At 41.1% G+C, this 12,099-nt stretch overlaps 1 protein-coding gene across 1 annotated transcript in view; it reads right to left on the bottom strand.

The window, feature by feature from the left end:
- The window catches only part of LOC115829729 (cilia- and flagella-associated protein 52-like), a 9,300-nt gene extending 3,193 nt beyond the window's left edge, over positions 1–6,107 (bottom strand). The window contains exons 1-12 of the mRNA XM_030793897.1: positions 6,050–6,107; positions 5,593–5,792; positions 4,975–5,111; positions 4,350–4,478; positions 3,905–4,004; positions 3,583–3,699; positions 3,382–3,482; positions 2,563–2,733; positions 1,950–2,098; positions 1,300–1,445; positions 534–685; positions 104–206 (exon numbers count right to left, since the gene is read on the bottom strand). Coding sequence (XP_030649757.1) covers positions 104–206; positions 534–685; positions 1,300–1,445; positions 1,950–2,098; positions 2,563–2,733; positions 3,382–3,482; positions 3,583–3,699; positions 3,905–4,004; positions 4,350–4,478; positions 4,975–5,111; positions 5,593–5,792; positions 6,050–6,107 — 1,563 coding nt within the window. The remainder of the gene's footprint in view (positions 1–103; positions 207–533; positions 686–1,299; positions 1,446–1,949; positions 2,099–2,562; positions 2,734–3,381; positions 3,483–3,582; positions 3,700–3,904; positions 4,005–4,349; positions 4,479–4,974; positions 5,112–5,592; positions 5,793–6,049) is intronic.
- Between the last annotated feature and the right edge of the window lie 5,992 nt (positions 6,108–12,099).

Here is a 12,099-nt window from a genome sequence, read left to right as displayed (position 1 = left end):
TGACATGTCTTTTTCCAAAATAGGCCTAATTTTCAAACAGCCCCCTGCTTCAGTTAGTATGCTCCTGGTCCTTAGCTGGTGAGGTTTAGATTTAGGACCATACCTTTCTGTCTGTTCCACTGGTGATGATCTGAAACTCCTCAGGATGGTAACACACGGTTCTGAAGAGTGTGTTACCCAAAACCATCTGACACCTCACAAAACGCCTGCAAAGACAATGGCCGAATGTACGGTCTGACCTGGAAACCTACTTTGTGATGTTCAGGACCAACCATAATCTAAGACATCTTTAACCGTAGCTGTGCACAAACATATAGATTTCACACTAATCCTATGTATAAAAACACTGTAGTGTAAAAATCACTTGGTTTAGAAGCAGGTCATGTTTTCAAAATAGCATAATTCAGAGTAGCCAACATAGCATCTTGTATTGGTTTGATCCAGGAGAATCCCAAGTCTAGTTTAAGGACTTCACACAAATCAGTGTCAATAAGGAGTAGTATGTGGGATGATGGGAAATGTAGTTCTCATACACTAGGTCCCAAATGATACAGGCTCCGTCCGAGCTGGCTGTGACACACTCCCTGTCGTTGCTCTTGATTTTGATGCAGTTGATGGAGGCCTTGTGCTCCTTCATGGTCTCTACCAGCCTGTGAAAATGTGGCAGGATCTCCCACACTCGCACCTGGATCACAGGTCAAAGGTCACAGTGAAGAACAGAAATTCCCACAACTGAGTATGACAGGAGATGAATTTGCTTTGTGACATCTGGGAAGCCAGACTGATATACAGTATTTTGAATCTGAAGAAGTCCAAAACTTATTCGACTTTCTTTCTTGTATGACTAATAGCGTTTGTTGGGTGCTGAAATGCCCCCCTTCTCTGAGGTCCTTCTGGGACATTTTTCTTAATGAAGTAATTTAGTTCATGCAAAGTCCGCTAAGTGCAACTTCATTCTTGCTTGTAACCCATTTACCAAAATAATGAAATATTAAAAGTCAAAAATGTAATTACAAAGGCTGTCAGCCATAGATGTGGCTGTGCATGAAGCCTTACCCTTCTGTGCACTGTGTTCAGTCAAGTTCAATTCATTTCACTTCAGTTTCCAATCTTAACTCCTTTCAATTCAGTTCAGTTCAGTTCAGATCAGTTCAATCCAGTTTACAGTTGAATTCAATGTAGTTCGATTCACTTCAGTTTCCATCTTAACTCCAGTCAGCTCAGTTCAGTTCAGTTCAGTTTAGTTCAATGTGACAATAAAGTCTTGAACTGAATTCAGGTCAGTTCAGGTGATCTCACCTGGCCTTCACCTCCTCCGCTAACGATCCTCATGCAGTCTCTAGTACAGGCAAGGGCTGTCACGCCCGTTTTGTGAGCGCTGTGGATTGTCAGGTTTAGTCTGCCCGTCTCTGGGGTAAAACATCGAATCCTCCCATCACTCCAGGCTGGAGAGACAAACAGACATCCAACACTCATTTCATATGGGTGTCATATAAATAAGCAGTCTTTTTTTCAGTTGTTGTTGTTATATGCTCTTCCAAACTACACACAACAAAATATGGGTCCGTTACAGGCACAGGGAATGCATAAGGATAATACATTCGTTCTTATATAGCAGTTACAGTGTAGTGCTGAAACTGTTACATGAAGGTTACATAAGGTCACAAGAAGGTTATGAAAGATACCTGATATTACTTTGAACTCAGAATGTGTCTTTCCTCTCAAAGTATGACCTATGGAAGCGTGACTATCATCACTGTCGTCTAAATTCTAAAATGGAACTCGGACCCGAATTCAAAATCACTGAAATGAGTGAATAACTGTTTCCAAGGCATTCCATTCAGCGCACCATGAAAAGCTACGAGTGAACTGTTTACAGGCCTGTTGAAATAAGAGGTTTGGTAGTGACTGAGAAGGTGTCGAGTGGCGGCGTGACCCCTGTAACAGACCGCTGACGATGCTCAGGCCGTCACTCGTGAAGTCTATGGCGTTGCAGGTCACGTTAGGCACGGGAATACGCAGAAGCTCACTGCATGTCTCCGTGAGCCATACTCTGATGTCACTTTCTGAGCACGTGGCGAAAAGCTCAGACGTCCCACTGAGGATGACGATCAAAACAAACGGGCATTGTTCATAATTTACCTCTGCTCACGTTAAAAGTTATTCTGTCTCAAGGTTTTTAAATAGGTTTTAAAAGAGAGGTGCAACTGGTGAAACTATCTCTGTTTGCCTACAAAACGGAACTAAGAGCTTGAGCAGTTGAGATAAGAGCTCCCTCTAGTGGTACAAAGGAGTAAGCACCGTATGAAATCCTACTATTGTGTGTATCAATGAAATAATACAAATACAAAGATTTTAAACTTGGAATTCATAACTAAATACATAACCTAAGAGCAGAGCAGGACATTTTGAGCAGAAAACCTTAATCTGTCAGCCAGCAGCGCTAACTAAAATGTATTTTTTTCTATTCCTGTATTTGTGACCTCCTGTTTATAGACCCATTGCTTTACCTATGGGCTGTCATTAACACTATAGTCTCCTCTGTCACTTGGCGCTACTCACTGGGGAAAGGCTATGTGGTTCACAGCGCTGCTATGGCTGGTAACAATTAGCTCTTCTTTAAAATCCAGGTTGCTGAAACGATACATCTGGCCCGCACTCGTACCCACAAAGACTTGCTGTCCTTCCCCACGCAAGGTGATGGATGTCACACCTCCCTCTAACTGCACCCTCCTGCAACAGGACAAATCTCACATGATAAAGTCAAGTGTATGGAGGTCAATGTCTCTACAGCTAAACAGCTATGGAGCTCAACAGGAAAGAACAACAACAATAACAACAACAATAACAACAACAATAACAACAACAACAATAACAAATGATTTAAATAAATGCTTTAAGTATTAAAATTGCTATGGAATTGCTATGTGTGTTTTTTTTCCTAAATTTGCCTTATAAATTAAAGGAGGAAGATAATAAAAAAAGAAAGAAAGAAACACACACATGCACACACACACACACACACACTCATCACACACACACATACACACAGACACAGACATACACACACATACACACACACACACACACACACACACACACACACACATCACACACAGACACAGACAAACACACACACCACACACACACACACACACACACACACACATCACACACACACACACACACACACACACACATGCACACACACTGCACACACACACACACACACACAGACACACATTGCACACACACACAGACACACACACACACACACACACATCACACACACACACACACACACACACACACACACACACACGCACAAACATAGAGGAGACCCGATCATTCCCAAGATCCTTTGCCAAAGGTGGAACGTGCCTGATTGTCCTAAACTGGGGACCCATACAGAGCCTGAACACGCCATCCCCTGAGCCCACCAATAGATCGCCTGATTTCAACACTTTCATCGCATTGACTCCCTACACAACACAGAGAGAACCCCTGATGTTAGCCAATCACGGGACAGGATTTCGCTGCCATAGAAATGCAATGCCGCCTGGTACATTCGGCTAAGCTCACTTTGCCGAATTTCTGTTTAACAGGGCCAATGCCATTCATGAGTCGGGTGTTAAGGTTGACTCTCAGAATGTCTCCACTGGTGGTTCCACAGAGGAAATAGGAATCATCAGGAGGAATCTAGAAAAAGAAAGAAAGAAAGATAATACTATTAGTCTGTACTTTGATGTGCATAAAAAAACTTAATCCCTTAATCCCTTATTTTTATGTTCTATTTATGACATCTTGCAGCTTCAAGATCTCAGACTGATGTCTCTCTGATCCACATGGACATGCATGCACACACACACACATACACACACGCACAAGCATCCATTTCCCTCACCTCAATGCATTTGACGATTCTCTTTAACAGCCCCGTCTGACAATCTGTAGGACGGATTTTGCGGTTTGGAAGATCCAGTTCCCACACTCTCAGTGTGCCACTGCGAGCCATTGGATTGGATATGAATATTCATTTTCCATATGCTAACAGGCATGAAAAAGTGGACCAGTACATTATAGCAGAGATGTATTGAAATCTAACCCTTCTGTGTCATGACCAGTATCAACCATTACAAAGCTGAAAGAAAGCTGCTTAAAAAAAGGGGGGGGGGTAGATCCCGTTCTCCTTCATTCTGTAGGGATGTAGGGTCTAGAGGGTATCCTTAAAATTTTACCACATAAAATATTCAAGAGGCTACATCTTAACTTTTTGTACTTGTGGATTAACTATTTGAGCCTTTTTAAGTATTCAATTAAAAAAAAAAAAAAAAAAAGTTTAAACATACTTGCCAGCAGATACAAAGATGTTCTCACTGGTGTTGGAGTACTGGACGGTCAGGGCGTAGCCAGAACTGGACGTGGAGGCGGGACTTCCACAGACGGCCTCTCTTTTCTCCACATTCCACACCACAATACTAAAAAAAAGACAGAGTGAAAGGCATCCATTCATTCCTTTTTTTTTCTCGTTTGACCATTCCTGCGGTCGTTCACTAATTTTTGAACTTCATGCATTCACACATTCAATCATTTATTCATGTATTCAGCTTTTTTTTTTTTTTAAAAAATGTTTTTATTTCTTTCAGTAATTGCTTTACTCATCCTTGCTTCCGTCTGTCCATCTGTTCTTCCTCCCTAACCTTTATTCAGACACGAATTCGTTCATTCAACCAATCTCTTCCAGGCTAGTTTATGAAATTCACGTATTCATGTAATTAGTCACTTGTCCTTTTAACTTTGAGGTTATTCATGAACTCAGTCACCTAAGATTCATTCATCCATCCACCATCCATCCATCCATCCATCCATCCACCAACCATTCATTCATTCATTCATTAATTCATTCACTCATTCACAGACATAGCTGTGTACCATTTCCGCGTATGTTCTGTTGGTTAATGGATAATACTCTACCTGCCGTCATCCTGTCCGCCAAGTGTCACCAGATACGTGGCATTAGGGGAGAAGGCGAGGCCCTCCACTTTGGCTTTGTGAAGCCGCAGGCAAGCATAGACTTCTCTCTTTGCATAATCCCAGATTATGACATCAGCCTGTGATTACCGGAACAAATACATTTTCTAACAGGAGTCTGGTGATTTTGTGATTTTGATTTTCATTGTGTCACAAAGTGGCATGAACAATACAATGCTAAATACGTTTGTTCATGAATAAATAGCAAGCATATTCTTCTCTTCCGTTGTGCGTGTATATGAAAAATTCCAGCTCCTTTGCTTGAAAGGAAGAGAGGGATTCAGATAGAAACTCTGAGAGGATGATATATATATAAACTATATATATGCTGTGTGTATATATATATATATATATATATATATATATATATATATATATATATACACAGTACCGGTCAAAAGTTTGGACATAACAAAAAACTATGAAACAAAGCACAATGTAGAAAATAATTAAAATAAAGGAAAACCCTTAAATGAGTAGGTGTGTCCAAACACAGGCACGCACGCACGCACGCGCACACACACACTGTATATATATCATTACTTTCAGTCTCACACTTACTTTGAATCCCATGAAATTAACTTGACCCGAAGCAACATATCTTCCGCTTTTGCACACCGTTATACACGACACTGTATTGGTATGTCCGCGCAGAAACTCCTGTTTGCCGCTTTTAAGGTTTTTCACGATGATATTGCAGCCCAGTGGATAGATGATGTGTTCACTGTCTGGATGAACCATCAGTCCAGAAAATACATATCCTGAAGAGGAGAAAATCACCACGAAACCAGTTTACTTCAAATGCTTAATCAACAGGCTATTGGTGAGAACGGCTGGTTGCTTCTCAGAGGTGATCTATGGCTCGACGATTTTCAGGTTTTTATGCTATTGGAATAACATATGAAACGGACGAGTCAAGCTAAGTCACCATGGTAACGACTTAAGAAAGCTAACGTTGTATTTCTTTAACTTTTAGTTGGGATCTTACAAGAGGGCTGAGGGTACTTTGGGTCCATACCATTGAATCCAATGACTGCTTCGAGTTCAAGAGGTACCTCTTGTGTGTCCCCGGCCATTAAAAATGTTTACAATATCATACAGTTCAAAATAACAGCAAAATATCGAGGCTTCGGTTCTTTTTAATTCACGTTACCTGGCAACCGATCTGTGGCCGTATAAGCCACTTTGTCCTCGCGCATTCGAGTCCGAAGCCAGAGAAACCGAATTTATAATGTATCACAAATGATTATAGTTACTCCAGCATCTCTGTGGATGGAGCACATGTAGCCTAGGAAATTCACGTATTGAGTCTCCAAATTTTAAAGCATGTAAGTAGACCACAGACTGTAGCTTAAAAGGTTTATGGATTGTATAGTTCCACTGTAGTCAAAACAGCCATTTTTATGATCAGTTACGACAACCTAACAGTTTTTTTTTTTCATATTTTTTTGTGTCATTTAATTTATTTAATTGCATTAAAACTTTAAATAAGTTCACAAAGAAACATCAGAGATCCCCCCAGAAAAGCACTTGGTGTCCTACATACAAAATATGCCTGCAGATACATGTCACACAATAAGAAGAAGTATTTCTTCTTTTTTCCCCCCTCTTTGATGAATCTATTACTGGGCTTTGGACTTTGTACAGACGTAATACGTAATGTGACCCTTGACGCCCCGGCAGAGGTCAAAGGTCATTCCGGGCATCCCACTGACTCGCAGATTCTGCAGTCAATGTCAGGGTCAGCTCTGGGTCACAGCTGACTTAGACCACCCAGCCGAGAGAGATGACATCAACGCAGACATACGCTGGAACATTTAGAACCCCCCCCCCCCCGACCCCATGAATTATGGGTGATAAATTGTCGAAGAAAGTCATAAGACAGCCGTGAAGATAGCAGCCCTTTTCTGAAAGACAGTCTTTAGCATAATTCCAGCATTGACCTCTAAAGAGGCACTTGCATGGGAAGAGAAGCCATACTAATCGTCTGTAAAAAACAATGATCACTTTCTACAGAGAGAGAACTTAACTTTTTAAAGGAGTTTGCTGTGTGTAGGCAGAGAGGGGAAACGTGTATGTTAATGACAAAGGCGTCTCAGCCCGCACCGACCAACAAAGCCTGTATACGCTCGCAATCTGGAACATTCTGACCCCACGAATTCATTTAGAAATGTTTGCTCTTGTATTTCGCCGCATTAATAAATGCTCGAGTGATTTTTACATGGGAAGGTTAGTCAGCATCTTCACAAATTCCTCTATTTCCAGTTCACTATTAAACAACCAAAAAAAAAAAAAAAAAAAGAAAGAAAGAAAGAAAAGAATTTTTCAGTTTGAATGACCTGTTAAACTTTCATTCCCGAAAAGAACAGCGTGAAGTGTGAAATAAAATCTGGAGAAGTTTCACTGAGCTTTTTTGATTGGGTGAGAAAAAAAAAAAACTTCAATTCTCTTCTTTACCAGAAGGAGGCAGTATGCAGAAACAAATGGAGTGGCATTGGATGTCTGGCCCTCTATAACCGCTATCAAATCTTAAACATTTTTTGACTGTTTCTACCTGTTTTCGTAACTTATTGCATATCAGTTGTCAGTGTGTTAGACATATTAACTTTTGAATAAAGAACTGTTTAGTGGGAGACTTTTTTCAATTCACGTTTAAAATGAGAAAGTATGAACCGCAGATTCATCCTTCAGATAAGCTGGAGGCCTGAGTATACCAGTGCTACCACCAAAACCATTTCAGGTTTTTCAACCATCATCTGTGCAGTTCATGTATATACACTGGATATATCATTGACTTTTCCCCTGCAAAACATTAACTTATATCCAAACCGAAATAAAAATCTGTATCCATTCTAAATCAGCCATCTCTCACCCTTCTTTTTAGCATTATCTTCTAACATCTGTCTGCGTGCTGGTTGGTCGTTCTGGATGTGGATTTAATGCTATGTTTATTGGCAAGCAGTCGATGGCACGAAGAGAAAGGTCTGGAGGAAATGAGAGTTTGTGCCGTATCAGAGTAAGAATGGATAATGACCTAAAATGATTTTATATCACGTTTTCTGTATCCTTCACATCCACTCACAGGAGACGCGCTCTTGCCAATGATTATTCTTCCTCTAATGTCAACGACTGTGTTTTGAACTGTGAAGAGCACAAACGTTTACACCATAGAACCGTTCTGAGAAACAAGGTTCGACCGTTTTGCGGGCGACAGAAAAAGCACAGTGTGGGGTCTCCGAGTTGAATAGCCACGTTCTTTCACGCACGAGTAATCTAAGCTTCCTTCTGATTCCATTTAAATAAAACTGTTTGCAAAACAATACGTTCGTCGAAGACCAGCCGACAGATTAAAGAAAGATAACGAGTTTATTCCTTCTCTGTTTGCAGGTGGAGAGTCTCTGTTGTGTTTGACCGTGCTGTTCGATGTCTGCCCTGCATCACTCCAGTGGAACAGCGCGCTTAGATGCGGTCGATTATCTCACCGGATCTTAGCTGGTAATTAATTGGATAAAGCGTTTAATCTCCACAACCCCTGAGGATACAGGGCCACAAAACAGAGAGAGAGAGAGACAGAGAGAGAGAGAGAGAGAAAGAGAGAGAGAGAGAGAGAGAGAGAAGACTTCTTGGCTCTAATGAAATAAACAGCTTTCAAAACTCTCTGATTTTCCTAAATTTATTCTTTTTTTTTTTGTTTTGTTTTGTTTTTTTTTTTTTTCTCAAAGTGGAACTTTAGCTCAGCACTATGCCATCCATTCTGGTTTACGACCCGTGTTCTGCTGATTTATACTTAATGCTCTTTGACATGTCTTTACGCAAATGAAAGGCAATCTCATTGATCTTCTAGCTTTTCATTTGTTATTTCAACATCCAATTTTCATGAGATTCTTCATAAAAAAAAAAAAGAAAAAAGCAAAAACCCCATAGGACATGAGTGGAACAGATGTGAAAATAAGTCTCTCTGAAATCATACATTTGCATAAACATAACACATTAATGACCTCAACATGTTCATCATTTCAACATGACATCACTCCTGTGTTCTGTTCTAATGTAATTTATTCACAATTTCATCATTGTCGGTTTTGGTTAAGGTACAAATGGCATAGATGATAGAGAAACCGTAGACATCTACAACATTAAGAAAGGGATTTTCTTTCTTTTTATTCCTACTCTGATCTGTATCTCCCTTGGGGGGTCGGGGGGGGGGGGGTGGACATGGCCATGACTTGCTACAGAAAGCCATTTTTATGAGCACTCTACTTTGGAGGGTTTTGTTTTTTGGGTTTTTTTTTTTTTCTTTGGTTGAGCCCGTCGTTGATTCTGTAGCAGCGCTGGGAATGAGGACAATCAGTAGTAGGGGAAAAAGAGCAGCATTAGCAGCAGAATCAGTTTGTGAGAGTTTGCCAGACCCCCCGCTGCTACCACTGGCCTTGCCACACTGGCCACAATACCACAGTGCCATGACCCGCGGGAATAGCGTAATTACTCGCTAATTTACTACACACTGGGGTCTCTAGTGTCTAAGAGGTTAAGAGTCTGGAATGTTATTAATGATCATTCTAGAACTAAGGTGATCGCTTGAAGAATAGCGTGAAGGAATGGACGATGATGTCATAAAGGAAGGACTGGACTTCGGTTGGAGGCTGTTCTGTTCATTTTGAAGTCTGCTCAAGTTTTGGCTCCGGTGAAAAAGTTACATCACTGAATATTTTAGACTTGCTTTCATCTATGTGATTATTCTCTTAATGTTATTTCTTTTTTAGTTGCGATTGTGTTCTTTCATGCGTAACAGGAAGTCTGTTGAAGGGTTTTTTTGTGTGTGTGTGTGAAGACATTAACGAGTTTATGGAAACTAAGAGAATAAACATGCCCGCAGACTGCGTCTAAATGTTGCTTTATGACCTTAATGAGTCAGATAATTACTCATGCAGAACCGTAATTTGACCTGGTTTTTTACAAATTTGTAAGATGTGAAACAGAAAACATGTGAGAAATCTGAGCAAGCGTACTATTCTCGTACCTGTGGGGTCTGGCCAATTTAGCTCGAATGAGCTGTCAAGAATATGCCCCAGACAGCAAACAGGTTCATTCTTAAAGCTACATTAATTTTTTTTTTTTCCCTCTCTCTCTCAAGACATGCGTCTCAAAAGACGCAGTGCCAGGAACCATAGAGCCCATAATGGGTGATGAATAAGCGTGAACCAAGCATGTGAAAATCGGGCCTTAAAAGGAAATGACATATCCAGTGGTAGATTTGTCACCTTGCCTTGTTCTCAGGCTAAACTCCAAAAATTATACATGGTGTGAAACTCTGTGTGTCTATATCTAGGCCTACATCTACATCTATCTCATATCTATTTCTGTGGCAGGGTATAAAAAAAAAAATAGCGGAATTGTGGGCGCGTACGGAATTTATAATATCACCTAATTTGTCATTGTGACCTCACAATATCCCCAAAAATGGGCAAAAATGATACATGTGTTGAGAACCTTGAATGCTGTCCATCCCTTTCCTGCGGAAAGATCTGGATTAGTGACATAAACCATGGATGCTACTGTAGGCCTCCTTGTACAGACCTTGCTTCATTTTAATGTCTCAAAGTTTCAAGCACATGTAACATCAGAAAAACCACAGCAAAATATAAAATAAAATGATAACAATTTTTAAAAAAAAACTGTATCACCTACATGTTTTATTCTGTTAATGTTTAGGCTTACTTGTATTAGGGTTGGTAAATTGCATCTTAACATTCGTTTTGGCTTGATAGAAGATCTTAGGCTCCGGTAATGCTGTGTTCACGCTGATGTGCATAGCTATGTTATGGTGAACACGTTGGAGAAAAGGAAACTCATCCGTTATAAATGCTGGACAAAAAGTTGGACAGCTCAGATTAATACGTAATGAAACAACGCGGTATGCTCTCAAGTTTTTGGAAAAGTGCGATTCCATCTGAGCGTGGATGAGCTGTTAACCTTTCTGATTATTTTCCAAATACAGATCGGTTTTCTGCCGTGTGCCTCAAAGGGGAGAAAAAAAAAGACAGGGGGGAAAAGATGAGAAGAAAGAAAGAAAAACAAGTTACGTGTGAAAGTGATTCAATACCTCAGCTTTTGGCCACAGAACAAACCTCAACCAGCAATCAGCTCCAAGAGGATTTCGGCCTGACAAGTCCTCATGCATATTCCCGATCATTACATAACTCACACGCTTAGTCAAATCATCTCTCTCTCCCCTGCTCCAGGGTGTCAGGGTGGAGGCGTTAGATTTCTGCATTCCCTCCCTGTGTGTGATCTACCACTGTTATTTTTACACCCAGGAGTCCACACAGATGCGTAAATCACCTGCCGTTCGTTTTCCAGAGCCTTCTGGTTCGACCCGTGTTGTCAGACAGTCGATTTATAGTCTTGCTGGCCCGTTTCCTTCACGTTTAGCGCACGGAACTCCAGCATTTTTAGAAACGCGCGGGGGGAGGGGTGTCAGAAAGATTCGTTGGTTGTGGGTCAATGCATATGTTGATGATGATGATGATGATGATGATGGGCGATCGTTTCTCTAGCAACTCTCACGTTCCGCCTAATCTCTGTGGGAGAGGAAAATAAAACGGGACTTGTGAGAGACAGGACGGGGCACGCGGCCAGCACACAGATATTTTCGGTCTGAATGCGATGTAAAAAGGAAGGTCTGAGGGCAGAGTGATGGGGGATAAGGAACAGGTTTTCATTTCCCCGATTCACCCTCATCTATCCACTGAAACTATGTGCTTCTGACAGGGTTTGGCAGAGGGACAAACAGCAATAAACGAGAGCAGAGAGTTCGGGTCTTTTTTTTTTTTTTGCCAAGCTGTTTGCATGATTTTTCAAAACGTACCCGTACCGAAAGCGAGCCAGCCGCAGCTTCGACGAATGATGTCATTCTGAAACCCTCAGCTTGTCTTTGTGTCACCTCCGTAATGTGTGAAGTTTCAACAGAGCGCTGGCCATATCGGCTTCTCCTTGGCAACCAGACACTCACCGTTGCCGTGCCCAGTACTGGGCAACACCAAATTCATCGGACTGCTGAGAATTCAA

This window comes from Chanos chanos, chromosome 16 (assembly GCF_902362185.1).
Source record: "Chanos chanos chromosome 16, fChaCha1.1, whole genome shotgun sequence".
Lineage (NCBI taxonomy): Eukaryota > Metazoa > Chordata > Actinopteri > Gonorynchiformes > Chanidae > Chanos > Chanos chanos.
The sequence above is the reverse complement of the archived record's forward strand: the minus strand, read 5'-3'. Positions and strand labels throughout refer to the sequence as shown.